Raw genomic sequence first — 21312 nt, forward strand, 5'->3', positions numbered from 1 at the left:
GGGACTGCATGTTTCTGTCGGTCATAAAACACTTTGTGATTTTTGTCACTAGGAGAGCTCAAAGAATTTGTATGTATGCCTTCAAGACAATTGGCATTGCTTGCGAGTTGTGGAGCCGTTGCGATGACCGAAAAGTTACATAAATGAATTAAAAACTAAATTTAAGAATAGAACTAAATTGTTTTATATTAAGTTTACTTGCCACTGGCTCAATTTATGTGTAAGTATACCGATAGATATTGAGAGTTTGTGAAGAAATATATCGACGTGCCAAACTAAAAAGTAAAAAAAAAAATTTAAATTAAATTATATGTATAATTCGTACCCCTGGGTGATTAGGGTCTCAAATATATGGGCCGAAACGTCGACCCGGGTACCCCTAGAATGTGTTTATGCAATATGGATATCAAATGAAAGCTGTTGATGAGTGCTTTAGTACAGGGTAGTTTTCATACCTATTGGTGACTAGGGTCTCGAGATATAGGCCAACACGTTGACCCGGATACCCCTACCATGTGTGTGTAATATGGATATCAAATGATAGCTGTTGCTGAGAGATTTAAAGTAATTTTCATTGTGATATTCGATTTAGTCGCATCGCGAAACTGATAAATATGCATGTGACCGAAATAAAGACATTAATTAATAATTTCCACATACCTATTTACATACGACCTATTCGATTTGCCTAAAATTTGGTATATAAATTTGCCTACATAGGTATTTAGAATCCATGTATCCGGGAAGTATACCAGAGACGGACTGTGACTGGGATTAGGACTAGGACTGGGAGTGACACTCGGAGTGGGACTGGGAATCGGAACGGGACTGGAACAAAATAAATACCCTCTGGGACTGGCAATAAGGGATGAAGAAGAGTGAGAAAACTGGAGAAAAGAGAAAGGAGATTGAGAAAGAGATAGAGTGAGACGAAGATAGAGATAGATGAAGCGAAAAAGACGGAGGCAGGAGTGAATTAAGAAAAAGTGAAGAGGGGGTGGGGCAGAGTTAGACGGAAAAGGCTTATTAAAATGTATATAGACAGACCAAATTTAGGACAGAACATTGTCTGCCGGGTATGCTAGTTCAAAATAAATTTGATTTCTGAAGAAGTGTTTTGTGTTAAATAATTCCTCTGTGTTCAAACAGTACCACATTTACGTTACTAACAACACTGTTAACTAATTTCACGAGCCTAATTAAATGTAATCTAGATTCCGTTAATACACAGTTGAAAACTTTAAGACCTTTCATTTTTAACCTGAGGCCTGGACTAGACGCAGTAAGTGATTGTCTTGAAATGTGATATTTTCTTCCATCACATTATATGAAAAAAAGTGAAATTTCAAAACTCACACTTCTGAATATGGGCCTTGGGTATGGAAATTTCAACGTTTATGGGAATAAAGGCAAATTCAAAACGTTACAGTTATCTATCGCCTTAACATCTGTTTGGAGGAAAAAGCTCCATAAAATTATTTGATTGTGAAATAAATTTATTTAGCCTTAGTAACTACAAAACGTATCGAATTTAGCAGGACCCTTTTCAAAAACAAAAACATTTCAACAGCAATATATCGGTTAAGGCGAATCCATATCAGGTGGTGGCAGTTCAACCAATTCTCCGTGCAGAAGAATGTCAAGTCAAAAGGATATCTTAATTGATTTCGATTAACTGACATATTCAAGTACAAGGCGCTGTATGGAAAATAATAAAGAAGCAATCAGCTGTTGGGATAACAACACCTGGTACTGAATTCGCCTTGATATCGGTTGAGAAACATTTTTCAGACTACAAGGAGAAATTGTTAATAGCATATTTTACACAATTTCTAAATGTATCTGTCCATCGGATAGAAAATTGTCGATTTCCTTTGAAATCAGATCATTGACATTTGTATCGTATAAAGGCTGTACCTTACCACGAAAATAGGATTTCCTGTGATTCCAATTAAAACTTACAAAAATAAAAAACAGGGACACCATTCATCGTTTTAATATACATACAAGGAGGATTTCGAGATAGCAGAATTGCTCCCGGTATCGAGATCGGGATTACCGTGCCTTGATGTCGTAGTGAGGAGGAAAGGGTACCGAGTTGCTTGTGCTCCAGCACTTGCTTTATGATGGTTTTCTTTTAGGCTGTCCGGAATATTTCTTTCAATCGAATTTTTCTTTTTTTTTTATTTGTTTCTCTAGTAATTGAATCATGTAATGCACCTTATGTATGTGTGTACATGTATTAAAATAGCAGGATATCTAAAATTTTACATTACAAAGATGATAACTCCGTTGTGATGGCACGTTTCTCACTCTAAAGCTCCCATTCTCAATTGTTGGTGCGACTCTTCTGTGAACGTTTGTTGAGTTACCATTCTAGACAATGCTACTATTTTAGCCTCCTCTTCCCTCAATGCTTTCATATTTCGCTCACGTGTCTCTGGATCATCGTCTTTATGCGTCGCTGAGTGTAAACGCCGTTTCGAAGCTGAAGGGAAAGCTAAAGGGCAAAACTCACATCTGTGTATATTAACACCCAGATGAGTACGCAAATGCGACAGCACTTCACCTTTTGCAGGAAAGGCGGCAGTGCAGTATTTGCAGTTAAATGGTTTCTCACCAGTATGAATGCGCATATGACGCTGTAGGTGCGGGGCTTGTGTAAAACTATTAAATAATACCAGAATGAAAATATCAATAAATTTAGATACGTAAACGCATTAGATGAGATTTTTGTAATAACTTACCGCAATTCACAAAATTTACATTTATGCGGCCTTTCACCACGATGAATAAATTCATGTAGTGTTAAACTCGATGTAACTCTAAAACTTTTCCGACAAACATCACACTCGTATCCTTTGATGCTACCATTATATATTTTGTGCCTGCATTAATTAAAAATTAAATATATTTTATTGATTTTAGAGAGAATGACAAAGTTTACAAAGTATGTACTACTTTTTATATAGGAACGGCCCATGATAAAAATATTACCAGGTAAAAACATTTACTCTTCTTGGCGGCCATAATGGTTTTTTTGATTTTTAAGGAAATTTTAAAATCACTCTTAAACTTTGTGCAAATGCCAAACCAAAGAAAACACAAAAAAAAATTGTTGGTATGACATTCTTAACTTTGTTCATACCAGAAATAAGTGAGAAAATATTTCGAAAAGTTTTGAAATCCGTTTTTATGTATATAGTAAAAAATGAGTTGCCAATATAGTGGATGCCTCAACACGCCTTGCATGAGATATGCCGATATGGGTATCAAACGAAAGGTATTTCACTCCGCATTACAATAGGTACATTTTTGAGTAGGGTTGCCATTTATGGTTGCCACCTACTGGAAATTAAAAAAAAATTGCATATGCCGATATGGATATCCAACGAAAGGTATTTCACTCCGAATTACAATAGGGACATTTTTGAGTGGGGTTGCCATTTAGGGCTGCCACCTATTCGAAATTAAAAAAAAAATTGCATGAGATATGCCGATATGGGTATCGAACGAAAGGTATTTCACTCCGCATTACAATAGGGACATTTTTGAGTAGGGTTACCATTTAGGGTTGGGGTAGTTAGACGAAATAGTACTCTACTTACTCATATTCTATTAAATCTTTAAAGGAGAACATTAAAGTCAAAAATCTTCGCAAAAAAATCTTACACATGATTCGACTTAATTTTCTAAATTTCATACACGCTAATAAAATTGAAATGCAATATCAAGGCACCGTGGCAAATTCTAGCAAAATATATTTAAATGCATATTACTATTAGTAAAAATATATAATATATGTGCATATAAAAAAAGTAGAGTTTGATTAATGATGAAACAAAGTAAGTTATGCGGTATACTCGAAGATTGCCGAGCAAAGCTTGGTCGCCCAGGTACTAAGTATTTAATGCAATTTGAAAACGTTTTTTGCATTTTAAAGTATAGATTGATGTGATGCGTATTTTTAATGTAATGTAGTGAAAAATCATAAACTGGTTGTTTACACAGCTATAAATAAATAAAATAATTTAAAAAAAATTTATGCTAAACGGTTTGATTGAAAACGATACCAACATGAAGTGAAAATAATACTAAAAGCAAGAAACTAATTAGGTAGGTCCTAGGTACTAGTCATCACACTCCCCATCAATCAAGGGCGTTGATCAGACAATTAAATAAAAGCGTTGGACGCGTCAAATTTCTATTGATTGTCATATATAAGACCAACTGAACCTTAATAAGGTTATGCTACGCCTCACATTTTTAGAAATTTTTCTAAGCGGGGTCGACCCTCGGCAGTGTTTGGCAAGCACTCCGAGTGTATTTCTGCCATGAAAAGGTCTCAGTGAAAACTTATCTGCCTTGCAGATGCCGTTCGGAGTCGGCATTAAACAAGTAGGTCCCGTCCCGCCAATTTGTAGCAAAATTAAAAGAGCACGACGCAAATTGGATATGAGCCAAATCGGACCATAAATACGATTTTTTTTTGAATATCACGATCCTTGCCCCACCTATCGGAGTTTTTTTCTTATTATTGCATTGTCATCGGGTTCTGAAATATATTCTTTGAATATAACTTTGAAGCTTGTAGGTTATCAGGAAGTTACTTAAATTTCAATTACAAAATACGTGCCGGCCGGCCTATCAAGTCAAGCTAAATAAAACCGCTTAAAAAAGCGTTGGACGCGTCAAATATTGATAGTCATAAGTAAGACCAACTGAAGCTTAATCAGGTAATGCCACGCCACACATTTTTAGAAATTTCACGCGCCCAACGCTTTTATTTAATTGTCTGATCAACGCCCTGGATTGATGGGGAGTGCGATGACTAGTACCTAAGACCTACCTATATATTTTTAAGCTTTTAGTATTATTATTACTTAATGTAAGTATTGTTTTCAATAAAACCGTTTAACTTAAACATTTTTTTTAATAAATTTTATTTTCAAGTTTTTAGTCTTAATTGCCTATTATTTCTCATTCTTTTAGTTCATTTAGTGACTCATTTTTACAAGGACTTTTTGCTGAAAATTTGTTACAATCTAAGTCGTCGAACTCCAAACTACTTAAACAGTTGCGGAAACAGTGAAAAAATAACCATCAACTACCAAAATGTTCGCGGCCTTAGATCGAAATTAAGTACCTTTTTCTGAATAGTTTTATTTTTACTTCGCACGTTATAGCTTTTACTGAATCCTGGTTAAAAGGGGATAATTTTAACTCTGAACTTTTCTCAAGCAAATATGTTGTTTATCGGCGTGATCGTGAAGCTCGTGCAGGTGGTGTTCTTATTGCCGTTGACTCCACGCTTCCATCTGAGTTGCTGCTGTTGGACATCGCAACTGACATTGAATTCGTAGCAGTGAAGTTTGCTTTACATAATTTCAGTTTGTTTATGTGCTGTACGTATATACCACCACGATCGGATATACACGTTTATACCTGTCATAGCACTGCTTTTGTAGTTTGTACTCGCAATTACGTGACAAAGACCGCCTAGTAGTCTTTGGGGATTTCAATTTATCTTCAGTAAAGTGGATCAATACCATTGACTCAAATTTCATGACGCCTACCACTCAACATGAGTTTTTAATTAGCCTTCTTGATACATCTGTTCTACAGATGAATTATATATTAATTCCAAAAGCAAAATATTAGACCCAGTGTCTGCAGATGACTCTACGGGTATTACACTAAACCGAACTACCCCATTATCACTGCCTAAGACCATCTACATCCTACGCTTGAGATAGTACTGGATGTTGTTCAACCTACATATGTTGTTTGATGTTTCTAAATCGAATTCCCGACCCCGTTCGAGATGTTTTTCTAAGACGAATTTTATTGAGCTGAATAAACCGATTGCTGCCCATGACTGGTCGAATCTTTACGCGTGTAGAGATGTGGAAACAGCGACCTCCTTGTTTTAGAGCTATCTTGATGGTTTCTTTAAAAGCTGGGTTCCCCTTTGTTGTTCTAGTATTAGGGTAAACCACCTTGGTTCTCAAGGCAACTACTTAGACTTGATAATATTAAGTCTAGATTATATAAGCGTTTCAAGAGATCTGTCCAGTCCGATGTTTATCCATATAGCATGGAAAGTTCTAATAGTATTTAAAACCCATTTATTGATAAAGATTTTTGCAATGGGACAAAAGAAAATACCTTACTTCTTAACCTCTTCTAATTAAGAAGCGAATGTTGGAGACCACCCCTATTGATTTTTCATTCATCCTTCTTCATTTGGTTGATACGTCTTTAACCCTTAAATATGCTGAAACTTCACTTTATAAGAGATCAGCAATCTACAGTGTCCACGCTACTGCAGAAAAAAATGATCTTGGGGGTATTCGTTGGCTTGTTTTGGCTCTTTTCCTCGCGGCTGGAAGATAAATTTGTTAATTGGCGCTTAACCATTTAGGAGATGCTGGTCGTTGCATAACAAGTCACTCCAACTAATCCTGTTTCGGGATAACTGACGCCAACAGGGGGCACCAAGAGAGATCAAAGTCTTCCCCCACCTGATTCTCCGAACTCAGTGGAGATTTTCCCATAACTTGCCCACGCCAGCAAAAGCGCTGTAGCTCTTCGCAGCTTAGCTAAACAGCATCGTTCAGTTGGAGTATGATAGTTCGTGGAGGCTGAATTTACCGGCTGAACGGTCAAAGTCTGCCGCCGTGGTGTAGAGCTAGTGTGTTGGCCTATCCATTAAAAATATTTAAGAAAATTTTTATAAATGGTATTGTCCCTCGGCATTACCTTGGCACCAAAAGCTCGTCTTAGCAGATAAAGTTTCGGGTCGGCATAAAACATGTATTGAGGTGGGCCAGTTCGTAGAAAAATGAATACACGATACTTAGCCTTCAAATTGGATGGAAAGCTAGACCTCAATCTCCTCGGATATATATCACACCAAATAGTTATTATTAGTAGGTATGTATCTCTTACGTACACCTTGGCACAACAATTTGTTGAAGAAAATTCCTCAGAAAAGGATCGTGGTCTGATGCTTCTTTTTGCGGCAAACCACAATAAAATTCTGAATTGTAAATTCTGGAATGCGGTTGACCGTTGAGATTTCTTTCCCACCAAAAAAAAAGTTATTTTCAGCAATAAAAAATTCGGGTTTAGATAAAATATCATAATATTAATATTAGAACGCAAAAATATATGGTAATTTTATTCGACAGCATGACACTAGTAATACGCATTCGAACATACCGAGAGAGGTGTCAAAAGACTCATATTGACCTCGACAACAATAATCCGAAGGCGGAAAATAAAAATTTTAGATCATTCAAAAGATATTAACGAAACCCCGAAAAATTACCCCGAGGGTGGAATCCATAGTGTTTTTGCGCACAACACCTTTCTGTATTGGCCGCGCTTATAAGAAATTACCCTAGGTGGTTCCAACACCCGTTTGGAGACCAAAACTATATCCGCGCAAAACACTAATGTTGACAATTTTTTGTTTGTGGGTACCACAAAATCATCAAAATTACAACAATGGAGCCGGTCTCAAGTTATAAAGTAACACCAAAAATGTGCACTTATTTTTATATATATAGAATGGAAGTGTTTTATTCAACAGTTTAGCGATACGAACGTAAGCAGAAGGTTGCAAATAGGCGGAATTTCACTAAATTCGTTACAATATATTTTATTGATTTTAGAGAATAATTACAAAGTATGTACTACTTTTTATGTAGGAATGGCCGGCAATTAAAATTTTTTTTTTCTTTTTTTTAAGTTTGAATACAAAAAAAAACTTATAATCCTATCTGTAAAAACGTGGAGAAGGTGCAGAAAAATGGAAATTGAAAACTCATGAACCAATCACTTTAATTTTTGTTGTTGTTTTTGATGCGGGATCTGTTACTTGGTTCATGATGAAAAGTTATATGAAAGTATCAAAGAGAGTCCCAATTTAAATTTTGTTGAAATTTCTTGATTTAACTTTACGGTCTTCTCAACTATTCTGATCGGTTGTTTAAGAATAATCCCCAGTCAGCTATGTTCTTATGTTCTTGTTGTCGTTGTAGCAATTAAGACAATCGCCAAAGGTTTTAGGGAGTGATGTATATTGGAACGATTTTCCGTCATCCCTTGTCAAATTTGGTTTTGAGACAAACCGGTTTCGGCGTTGTGCCATCATCAGTGTCGATTTTCGTTCTGATCTGTTGTTGTCATTTGTCCTGTATTTATAGTTCGTAGGTATATGAGCAGGTATTGTCAAATTGATGCTTGTGTATATTTAGTTATGTGTATGTGCTGTGTGTTCGTTCAGAACCGAGGGTGGTTTACTAATCGATTTGTGTGGCTGACTGGGGTAGGTAGAAATCTGTGATTTTAGTCGTTTGAATTCTTTGTCGGTTTTTTGTTTTGGTGTGTTAATTGTTTTGTGTTTATTTGTTGTTGTGTGTTTGTCTGTTGTACCTGTGTGATTAAGTTGTTTCCTGTAAACAAGTTTTAAAGGCTCGAATATTGTGTCAGAAATTGTGTTTATCTGTTCGTTTATTATTCTACCGTCGAATGTTTTCTGTTTGTAGATTTCCATGTTTTCGAGTACGTTGAGACGTCGGCCCTTTTCTTGTATGTGAAGAACCTTAACTGTTTTATTGATGTTTGCTGGGGAACATTCATTCTCGACCATGTGATTCGCGAAGTTAGACTCGGGTATAATGTTTAGATTCCGTATTTTTTTGTTGTAATCTCTAATATGTTCTCTGAACCTCGTTCTTATTTGCCGTCCTGTTTGTCCTATGTAACTATGCTGGCATCCGCAGGTAAGCTTGTATATGCCGTGGCTGCTAAACGGATCCTCTGAGTTAATGTTAGTTCTTAGTTTTCGCCCTAGATTGTTCGATGTTTTGAATGCTGTGTTAATGTATTTTTTAAAGAAGTTTGCCAATTTATATGTTGCTTTTCCAGTATATGTCATAGTCGTCCAGCTATTATTTTCCTTTTCATTATTTCTTTTTGGTTCTCCATTTGTCATTCTGAGCTTATCTACTAGTGCTTTTTTATATCCGTTGTTTGCAGCGATATTATATATGACCTCAAGTTCTCTCTTATATGCCTCTTGTGTAAGAGGTGTTCTTTCAAGTCTATGTACCAAGTGCCTTAATGCTGCATTTTTATGATGTTGAGGGTGATTTGAGGTATTGTGTATTATTGTGTCGGTGGCCGTTGACTTTCTATATATGTCATATTTAAATCTTTTGGCTTCTTTATCAATATTTATCGTGAGGTCTAGATAGTTGATTCCTCCGTCTTTTTCGGTTTTCATTGTAAATTTTATATTGCCGTGCTGTTTGTTGAGGTACTCCAGTACGAGCTCTTCGTTATTAGTAGTTAAAACGCATATTATGTCATCCACGTATCTAGCATAAAATGACACGCCTAATTTGGACTTCAGCTCCTGTATGTACTTAAAACATTTACTCTTATTGGCGGCCATAATGGTTTTTTGATTTTTAATAAAATTTTAAAATCACTCTTAAACTTTGTGCAAATGCCAAACCAAAGAAAACAAAAAAAAAAAAAAATTGTTGGTATGACATTCTTAACTTTTTTAATGCCAGAAATAAGTGAGAAAATATTTCGAAAAGTTTTGAAATCCGTTTTTATGTATATGGCAAAAAATGAGTTGCCAATATAGTGGATGCCTCAACACGTCTTGCATGAGATATGCCGATATGGGTATCAAACGAAAGGTATTTCACTCCGCATTACAATAGGGACATTTTTGAGTAGGGTTGCCATTTATGGTTGCCACCTACTGGAAATTAAAAAAAAATTGCATATGCCGATATGGGTATCAAACGAAAGGTATTTCACTCCGCATCACAATAGGGATATTTTTGAGTAGGGTTGCCATTTAGGGTTGCCATCTATTCAAAATTAAAAAAAAATTGGATGAGATATGCCGATATGGGTATCCAATGAAAGGTATTTCACCCCGCATTACAATAGGGTCATTTTTGAGTAGGGTTGCCATTGGTTGCCACCTATTCGAAATTAAAAAAAAATTGCATGAGATATGCCGATATGGGTATCGAACGAAAGGCATTTCACTCCGAATTACAATAGGGACATTTTTGAGTAGGGTTACCATTTAGGGTTGGGGTAGTTAGACGAAATAGTACTCTACTTACTCATATTCTATTAAAGCTTTAAAGGAGAACATTAAAGTCAAAAATCTTCGTAAAAAAATCTTACACATGATTCGACTTAATTTTCTAAATTTCATATACGCTAATAAAATTGAAATGCAATATCAAGGCACCGTGGCAAATTCTAGCAAAATATATTTAAATGCATATGTTTGGCAAATATGAAATGAATAATTGCTATTTCTCACATATTACGGCATACTCGAAGATTGCCGAGCAAAACTCGGTCGCCAAGGTACTAAGTATTTAATGCAATAATTTGTTCAGAACGCTCCGATTTGAAAACGTTTTTGGCATTTTAAAGTATAGATTGATGTGATGCACATTTTTAATGTAATGTAGTGAAAAATCATAAACTGGTTGTTTACACAGCTATAAATAAATAAAATAATTTAAAAAAAATTTATGCTAAACGGTTTTATTTAAAACGATACCTACATGAAGTGAAAATAATATTAAAAGCAAGAAAATAATTAGGTAGGTCCTAGGTACTAGTCATCACACTCCACATCAATCTAGGGCGTTAATCAGACAATTAAATAAAAGCGTTGGGCGCGTCAAATTTCTATTGATTGTCATATATAAGACCAACTGAACCTTAATACGGTTATGCTACGCCTCACATTTTTAGAAATTTTTCTAAGCGGGGTCGACCCTCGGCAGTGTTTGGCAAGCACTCCGAGTGTATTTCTGCCATGAAAAGGTTTCAGTGAAAACTCATCTGCCTTGCAGATGCCGTTCGGAGTCGGCATTAAACAAGTAGGTCCCGTCCCGCCAATTTGTAAGAAAAATTAAAAGAGCACGACGCAAATTGGAAGAGAAGCGCGGCCTTAAATCTCTTCGGAGGTTATCGCGCCTTTCATTTATTTTTTTTTATTTATTTATAAGTATTGTTTTCAATAAAACCGTTTAACTTACAATTTTTTTTTAATTATTTTATTGATTATCATATCCGAAACACAACCAAGAATATGTATTTTGTATGGAAAATTTCGTTCAATAAGGGCTTTAATATTAGAAAACTCGACTAATTAACTCATTAATGCTCTGTGTGAAATTGGTATTCAACTTTTTTTGTCTTTCAGGTAAACCTTCGAACAAGAAACTCAAATCAGTTGTGTACTAACGGCTTAGAGCTTAAACTATTATTAAATGACACCAAAAAGGTAAAAATCTTATTTTATAAGTATTTATGTATATAGATATACAATATTCAAACATTCATAACTCAGTTTCAAGTCCTCGAACTCCAAAGTATTTTGATGTCACTTATACCGGACTGTATGTAATATTTGTTCCAAATATGAGCCAAATCGGACCACAGATACGAGTATTTTTATACTCAGTTGAGCAGAGCTCGCAGAGTATATTAACTTTGATTGGATAACGGTTGGTTGTACAGGTATAAAGGAATCGAGATAGATATAGACTTCCATATATCAAAATCATCAGTATCGAAAAAAAAATTCGATTGAGCCATGTCCGTCCGTCCGTCTGTCCGTTAACACGATAACTTGAGTAAATTTTGAGGTATCTTGATGAAATTTGGTATGTAGGTTCCTGGGCACTCATCTCAGATCGCTATTTAAAATGAACGATATCGGACAATAACCACGCCCACTTTTTCGATATAGAAATATGAATTAAGCGATGAAACTTGGTAGGTGAGTTGAACTTATGATGCAGAATAGAAAACTAGTAAAATTTTGGACGATGGGCGTGGCACCGCCCACTTTTAAAAGAAGGTAATTTAGAAGTTTTGCAAGCCGTAATTTGGCAGTCGTTGAAGATATCATGATGAAATTTGGAAGGAACGTTACTCTTATTACTATATGTCTGCTTAATTAAAATTAGCAAAATCGGAGAACGACCACGCCCACTTTTTAAAAAATTTTTGTTTTAATTTCAAATTTTAAAAGAAAAGTTAATATCTTTACAGTATAGAAGTAAATTATGTTAACATTCAACTCCAGTAATGATATGGTGCAACAAAATACAAAAATAAAAGAAAATTTCAAAATGGGCGTGGCTCCGCCCTTTTTCATTTAATTTGTCTAGGATACTTTTAATGCCATAAGTCCAACAAAAATTTACCAATCCTTGTGAAATTTGGTAGAGGCTTAGGTTCTAGGACGATAACTGTTTTCTGTGAAAAAGGGCGAAATCGGTTGAAGCCACGCCCAGTTTTTATACACAGTCGACCGTCTGTCCTTCCGCTCGGCCGTTAACACGATAACTTGAGCAAAAATCGATATATCTTTACTAAACTCAGTTCACGTACTTACCTGAACTCACTTTGTATTGATGTAAAAATGGCCGAAATCCGACTATGACCACGCCCACTTTTTCGATATCGAAAATTACGAAAAATGAAAAAAATGCCATAATTATATACCAAATACGAAAAAAGGGATGAAACATGGTAATTGTATTGGTCTATTGACGCAAAATATAACTTTAGAAAAAACTTGGTAAAATGGGTGTGACACCTACCATATTAAGTAGAAGAAAATGAAAGTTTTGCAGGGCGAAATCGAAAGCCCTTGGAATCTTGGAAGGAATACTGTTCGTGGTATTACATATATAAATAAATTAGCGGTACCCGACAGATGATGTTCTGGATCACCCTGGTCCACATTTTGGTCGATATCTCGAAAACGCCTTCACATATACAACTCTGGGCCACTCCGTTTTAAAACCCTCATTAATACCTTTAATTTGATACCCATATCGTACAAACACATTCTAGAGTCACCCCTGGTCCACGTTTATGGGGATATCTCGAAAAGGCGTCCACATATAGAACTAAGGCCCACTCCTTTTTAAAATACTCATTAACACCTTTCATTTTTTTTTTTTTTTTCTTTATTGATGGCGTATTTTAAAAAATAATACAATGTTTTCTCGAAAAAAATACATTTTGTATGAGAAGATAGCTTAACATGTATGCATATTTGCTTCCTACGCTGTCAACTGCGTTAAGTACACTAGTTTACATTTAATTTATTTTAGTACTTACTAACAAGTGTGTTGTGCCAACTTAAATATACTGGCGCCGAATTATTTTAACATACTTATTTACTGTGTTTTTTTTTTTTTTATAAAAAACATATAAGAAAAAATTACATATATTTGTATTTTACAGGCTAAAGTTATAATCTAGTAACAAGAGGCTTTTAACTTGCCTCTTGAAATGCAAATAATTGGAACATGTTTTAACGTTGTCGGGCAATTTATTAATTTTTGATACCCATATCGTACAAAAAAATTCTAGAGTTACCCCTGGCCCACCTTTATGGCGATATTTCGAAAAGGCGTCCACCTATAGAACTAAGGCCCACGCCCTTTTAAAATACTCATTAACACCTTTCATCTGATACCCATATCGTACAAACAAATTCTAGAGTCACTCCGGGTCCACCTTTATGGCGTTATTTCGAAAAGGCGTCCACCTATAGAACTAAGGCTCACGCCCTTTTAAAATACTCATTAACACCTTTCATTTGATACCCATATAGTACAAACAAATTCTAGAGTAACCCCTGGTCCACGTTTATGGCGATATCTCGAAAAGGCGTCCACATATAGAACTAAGGCCCACTCCTTTTTAAAATACTCATTAACACTTTTCATTTGATAACCATATCGTACAAACAAATTCTAGAGTCACCCCTGGTCCACGTTTATGGCGATATTCCGAAAAGGCTTCCACCTATAGAACTAAGGCCCACTCCCTTTTAAAACACTTATTAACACCTTTCGTTTGATACCCATATTGTACAAACGCATTCTAGAGTCAACCCTGGTCCACTTTTATAACGATATTCCGAAAAGGCGTTCACCTATAGAACTAAGGCCCACTCCCTTTTAAAATACTCATTAACATGTGATACCCATATAGTACAAACAAATTCTAGAGTCACCCCTGGTCCACGTTTATAGCGATATCTCGAAAAGGCGTCCACACATAGAACTAAGGCCCACTCCTTTTTAAAATACTCATTAACACCTTTCATTTGATACCCATATCGTACAAACAAATTCTAGAGCCGCCCTGGTCCACTATGGCGATATTTCGAAAAGGCGTCCACCTATAGAACTAAGGCCCACGCCCTTTTAAAATACTCATTAAACCTTTCATTTGATACACATATCGTACAAACAAATTCTAGAGTCACCCCTGGTCCACGTTTATGGCGATATCTCGAAAAGGCATCCACCTATAGAACTAAGGCCCACGCCCTTTTAAAATACTCATTAACACCTTTCATTTGATACCCATATAGTACAAACAAATTCTAGAGTCACCCCTGGTCCACGTTTATGGCGATATCTCGAAAAGGCGTCCACATATAGAACTAAGGCCCACTCCTTTTTAAAATACTCATTAACACCTTTCATTTGATACCCACATCGTACAAACAAATTCTAGAGTAATCCCTGGTCCACCTTTATGGCGATATTTCGAAAAGGCGTCCACCTATAGAACTAATGCCCACGCCCTTTTAAAATACTCATTAACACCTTTCATTTGATACCCATATCGTACAAACAAATTCTAGAGTCACCCCTGGTCCACCTTTATGGCGATATCTCGAAAAGGCGTCCACCTATAGAACTAAGGCCCACGCCCTTTTAAAATACGCATTAACACCTTTCATTTGATACCCATATTGTACAAACGCATTCTTGAGTCACCCCTGGTCCACTTTTATAACGATATTCCGAAAAGGCGTCCACCTGTAGAACTAAGGCCTACTACCTTTTAAAACACTTATTAACACCTTTCGTTTGATACCCATATTGTACAAACGCATTCTAGAGTCAACCCTGGTCCACTTTTATAACGATATTCCGAAAAGGCGTCCACCTATAGAACTAAGGCCCACTCCCTTTCAAAATACTCATTAACACCTTTCATTTGATACCCATATAGTACAAACAAATTCTAGAGTCACCCCTGGTCCACCTTTATGGCGATATCTTGAAAAGGCGTCCACATATAGAACTAAGGCCCACGCCCTCTTAAAATACTCATTAACACCTTTCGTTTGATACTCATATCGTACAAACAAATTCTAAAGTCACCCCTGGTCCATCTTTATGGCGATATCTGGAAACTGCGTCCATCTATAGAACTTAGGCCCACGCCTTTTTAAAATACTCATTAATACCTTTCATTTGATACCCATATCGTACAAAATAAATTCTAGAGTCACCCCTGGTCCACCTTTATGACGATATCTCGAAAAGGCGTCCACCTATAGATCTTAGGCCCACTCCCTTTTAAAATTATCATTAACACATTTCATTTGATACCCATATCGTACAAACAAATTCTAGAGTCACCCCTGGTCCATCTTTATGGCGATATCTGGGACCTGCGTCCATCTATAGAACTTAGGCCCACGCCCTTTTAAAATACTCATCAATACCTTTCATTTGATACCCATATCGTACAAAATAAATTCTAGTCACCCCTGGTCCATCTTTATGGCGATATCTCGAAAAGGCGTCCATCTATAGATCTTAGGCCCACTCCCTTTTAAAATTATCATTAACACATTTAATTTGATACCCATATCGTACAAACAAATTCTAGAGTCAGGCCTGGTCCACCTTTATGGCGATATCCTTAAATGGCGTCCATCTATAGAACTATGGCCCACTTCCTCTTAAAATACTCTTTAATAACTTCCATTTGATACACATGTCATACAAACACATTCCAGGGTTACCCTAGGTTCTTTTTACAACATGGCGATTTTCCCTTACTTTGTCTCCACAGCTCTCAACTGAGTATGTAATGTTCGGTTACACCTGAACTTAGCCTTCCTTACTTGTTAATATCTCGATCCTTGCCGCACCTAGCGGGATTTTTTTTTACAAAGCGATTTCTATTTCTGTATGTAATATGTGTTCCAAATATGAGCCAAATCGGACCATAAATACGATTTTTTTTTGAATATCTCGATCCTTGCCCCACCTATCGGAGATTTTTTTCTTATTATTGCATTGTCATCGGGTTCTGAACTATATTCAAAGTTTCAAGCTTGTAGCTAATCGGGAAGTTACTTAAATTTCAATTACAAAATTCGTGCCGGCCAGCCAACCGGCCGGCCTGTCAAGTTAAGCTATATAACACCGCTTGAAAAAAGCGATTTAAACTCCCTTGGTGTGACCAATTGGCGCCGGATGGCGGAGCGAAGGAGCGACTGGCGCGCCTTGTTGGACGGCCATAACCGTTTAGACGGTTAAGCGCCAATTAAGTAAGTAAGTAAAAAAAAGCGTTGAAGCTTAATCAGATAATGCCACGCCACACATTTTTAGAAATTTCACGCGCCCAACGCTTTTATTTAATTATCTGATCAACGCCCTAGATTGATGGGGAGTACGATGACTAGTACCTAGGTTAGGTTCAAGTGGCTGCCGTCCACATTGGAGCGGCACACTTAGGCCTTTATAGGCCCATTGTGAAACCACACAGATTTGTTCCTACTCTCCTAATCAAACCACTCCGTTGAGTTTATGAAGCTAACTAAGCGTCGTGTATTGACCTCGCCTATATCAGTCAGATCTACGAGAAACATCTTGCCCATAAAACGTTGCCTAGCGCTGGACATTCACAGAGTAGATGCCTAACAGTTTCAGGTTCTTCTTCGTTGCCGCAGCTTCTACAATAATCATTAAATGGAGCGCCAATCCTTTCCGCATGCGGTCCAATACAAACATGACCCGTAAGAAGACCTACAACCAAGGAAATATCCCTCTTACCGAGGGTGAGAACTTCTCGCGATCTCTTCTCATTCCATTCCGGCCATGTGAGTTTTGCCGTGTGGCATCTATCATGATGTTTCCACCTGGCTCCCGATTCCATCAGTAGAGCCTCCTTTATCTTGAGCTTGCAGGTGGAGAGCGGCATGCCCAACCTCTTCCAGGATGGCGAAGTTTCTTGCAAGCTCATCCGCCATCTCATTACCTGGTATGCCCTTATGTCCCGGAACCCATACTAGATGCAGAGTAAACTGTTCAGCCATCACGTTAAGTGATCTGCGACAGCCTACTACAGTTTCAGAATTATCTGTGACAGAGTCAAGGGCTTTCAGTGCTGCCTGACTGTCTGAGAAAATATGAATGTGTTTCTGAGAGACTGCTTTCTCCCTAAGGCAGTCCACAGCGTCTTGTATGGGCGCAAGCTCGGCCTGAAATACGCTACAGTGATCCGGAAGGCGAAACGATCTTTGTATCACCAATCGTTCCGAATAGACACCCCCTCCGACCCTGTTATCCAGTTTAGATCCATCTGTGTAGATCTGAACGCTGTTAGTGGGCCAATCAGATTCATTCGCCCACTGTTCCGTCTCAGGGATTAATATCTCGCATCCCTTGTTAAAGTTGGTATGTGGTTTGCAGAAATCTGTCCATTCTGGTATGCAGAATCTGTCGAGAATTTCAGTATGTTTGCAGTGCGACCATGTGGTCAGTTTCCTCAGCCTGATAGCTGCACATGCTGCATATTTAATGCCTACTATATCTATGGGTAGTAGATCTCTCTATGCACGATGTAATTTCGTGCAATGCCGTTTCGGCTGATTTACCCTTCATATAGGCGTGTTGTGCTTCAGAGAGTTGGACATTCACTGCCTCCCTGATATGTGTTTCCATCTCCATCACCTTTAGTTGAAACGAAGATAGACTGATGGGTCTGAAGTCCTTAGGCTTCGCGTGGCATGCCTTGCCTGCCTTGGGAATAAATACCACTTTAGATATTTTCCATATACTTGGGATGTGGTTTAGTGCCACGACACCTCCTATTATAGCATATAGCCAGCGAGTGCTGCATTCCAGTGACTGTTGTGACAGTTGTATAGGTGTAACTCCGTCTGGCCCTGGAGTTCTGAATGGTTCAAAAGATTGGATGACCCAAGATATTGTAACGAATTTGCTTGGAAATCCTCTTATTTGCAATCCTCTGCTAAGTTCGAATCACTAAACTGTTGAATAAATAACTCCAATTTGTAATAATGCAAAATGGCCTTTATTAAAGTACTTCACAATAACAAACTGTGCAACGAATAGCTTGCTTAATAACCACACTGATTGATAGCTCAATGAAACTCTACTATTCAAAATAACACTGCTATTGCTCGCTAGATATCGTCTTAATCAAACTGCTTGACAACTCAAATCAAACTGAATTACTTCTTACTCGCTTGCCCCGCTTTTATAGTTTACGCTGCATACTTCTAGGCTCTTCGATTTCCAGAACTTACTAGTTGTTTCGGCTACAAAATCGCCAGCCACAACTACGTGCACAAATTATTGCTCTCTCTTGTGACAACTCAGATAAGATATATGCATGTGTTTGTGCATTGCCGCTCCGCTGCTCGTATACGTACATATGTGTAGACGCAATTATTTATTCGTTTATGTAGATACATAAAACATTGGCGGCCACCGTGGTGTGATGGTAGCGTGCTCCGCCTATCACACCGTATGCCTCGGGTTCAACTCCCGGGCAAAGCAACATCAAAATTTTAGAAATAAGGTTTTTCAATTAGAAGAAAATTTTTCTAAGCGGGGTCGCCCCTCGGCAGTGTTTGGCAAGCGCTCCGGGTGTATTTCTGCCATGAAAAGCTCTCAGTGAAAACTCATCTGCCTTGCAGATGCTGTTCGGAGTCGGCATAAAACATGTAGGTCCCGTCCGGCCAATTTGTAGGGAAAAACAAGAGGAGCACGACGCAAATTGGAAGAGAAGCTCGGCCTTAGATCTCTTCGGAGGTTATCGCGCCTTACATTTATTTTTTTTTTTTTTAGATACATAAAGATTGAATTATTGATGTGAATGTTTGTAGTTTACAGTCTCTCGCGCGCACATAGGCATATAAGTAAATGCATCTGTGTGTGACATCTCTCTGGGCTGCCTTATATATGTGTATACTTGATTTAATTATTAACGTAAATACTGCTTGGCATGGCCTTATCATCGCCTTAGTGATGGGATAATTTAGTGATGCTAATATCCGTGACAATATCTTCTCTCTTGTAATTAGGTTGTGCAGTATAGGTTGTACTGTTGCTTGTGTCAAGCTTTGTGTATCCCCTGGTTCGTTCCTAGCTGCACCTGGAAAGTGTGTATCCAGCAGTAGATCCAGCGTTTCCTCCCCAGTTTCGGTCCACGAACCATCAGGCCTTTGCAAGCATCCTGGGGCCGTATTAGCCGATCTGGAAAGTACTTTCCTGAGTCTACTCCCTTCAGACACTGTTTCCATGTGGCTACAGAAATCCCGCCAGGAGGATCTTTTGGCTTTCCTTAGCTCAAACTTATAATTTCTAAGATGTTCTTTATATACTCCCAATGCTGCTCATCGCCAGAGGCTTTAGCTGCATTGAAAGAGGTCCTACTTAACCTGCGAAGGTTTTCTATTTGTGAATTCCACCATGGTGGCTTCTTTTTACCCCTTTGATATCTCTTGGGACAGACTTTATCTAGTGCCTTGCGGCATCCCGCCGTGAAGTTATTTACCAGTCTTTCCAGTTCTGGTATGCTACCTGGTGTTTCGGGTACGCTCTCAAGTGGCAATATCTTAACTAGTTCCCTATTGTATTCTTGCCAATTTGTATTTTTAATATTTCTGATGGCAGCGCTCCGCTTTTTCACCAAGCCTAAGTCGAATTGGATGTAACGATGGTCAGAGAATGAGTGGTCCTTAAGGACCCTCCAGTCTCTGACCAACTCTTCCGCATCTTCTGAGACTAAGGTGACATCGAGAACTTCCCTTCTTGTTTTTGTAATAAAGGTTGGTTCAGTTCCCCTATTACTTATGGTTAGTCTAGAGTTTAGGATGAAATCAAGAAGTAACTCACCCCTTTCGTTTTCGTCATTACTCCCCCAGGTGGAGTGGTGCGCGTTTACATCTCCTCAAAGTATTAGAGCACCTGATGTAGCTTCCACCAGCTTCCTGACGGTCGATGTCGGCACCGTCTTCTCATGGGCTAGATAAATTGATGATAGCCTGATTTGACCCATACTCAGGGTCAGGCTGATCGTTGTTGTGCCTTCATCACTAAATTGAGGAAGAAACAAAACATTAAGCTTGGTACTAACAAGTATACACGATCTTGGCTTTCCCGAGGTGCAACAACTTACCAGTGTGTAGCCGGTGGACTTGAGTCCGCAAATGTTTTGTCCTACCACCCATAGCTCCTGGATGAGGTCAATATCAGCTGCTCCTTTAGATGTCAGTCGGAGCAGCAGTGCAGCGGAAGCTGCTTTACTATGGTGCAGGTTTATCTGGAGGACCCGCACCAACATCGCACACTTTCTCTCCCTCCTTGAGCGTAGAGTTAGCCGCATCCTCCATCATCAGCTCCTCCTCCGTATAATGCAGGTGTAACCCGCCTATCCCCATGGGTGAGGTAGACACGAGGCGTAGCCGTCCCGCGTATCCGGCTCTCCCCCATCTGCCTTCGTAACCCCGTCCTCGTCGCTACATTCTTCTTCTTCTGGCTCCAACTCGGCTGCCATGTTCCTAGCGGCGTTGACGTCGTTACTGTAGACCCTTACAGTCACGGTGTCTAAACCATAATTTATCTCGCCTCAAGTTTCCCTCAATACTGTCAGCGATTCTTCATTCAGTAGGAGGACAGCCTGACGTGTGGCTCTGTCCCCCTTTTCCACGTTGACAACTCTCCAGTTGGCGGCTGGCAGCGTCGGGTTGAGGATCCTTATCATACTGAGTATCCTCTCTGGTTCAGCTGGTTTTGCCGGTACCCCCACCCTTGCTCGTGGCCGTGACGGTATGTCTTTGAGACTAGTACCTAAGACCTACCTATATATTTTCAAGCTTTTAGTATTATTAGTACTTAATGTAAGTATTGTTTTCAATAAAACCGTTTAACTTAAACATTTTTTTTTAATAATTTTATTTTCAAGTTTTTAGTCTTAATTGCCTATTATTTCTCATTCTTTTAGTTCATTTAGTGACTCATTTTTACAAGGACTCTTTGCTGACAATTTGTTACAATCTAAGTCCTCGAACTCCAAAGTATTTTGATGTCGCTTATACCGGACTGTATGTAATATTTGTTTCAAATATTAGCCAAATCGGACCACAGATACAATCTTTTT

At 38.1% G+C, this 21312-nt stretch overlaps 1 protein-coding gene across 1 annotated transcript in view; it reads right to left on the minus strand.

Annotated features, from left to right (window-relative positions):
• Positions 1–2183: 2183 nt before the first annotated feature.
• LOC137248427 (uncharacterized) overlaps positions 2184–21312 on the minus strand; it is an 87760-nt gene continuing 68631 nt past the window's right edge. The window contains exons 18-19 of the mRNA XM_067779365.1: positions 2748–2888; positions 2184–2667 (exon numbers count right to left, since the gene is read on the minus strand). Coding sequence (XP_067635466.1) covers positions 2310–2667; positions 2748–2888 — 499 coding nt within the window. The 3' untranslated portion in view covers positions 2184–2309. The remainder of the gene's footprint in view (positions 2668–2747; positions 2889–21312) is intronic.

This window comes from Eurosta solidaginis, chromosome 4 (assembly GCF_040869045.1).
Source record: "Eurosta solidaginis isolate ZX-2024a chromosome 4, ASM4086904v1, whole genome shotgun sequence".
Taxonomy (NCBI): Eukaryota; Metazoa; Arthropoda; class Insecta; order Diptera; family Tephritidae; genus Eurosta; species Eurosta solidaginis.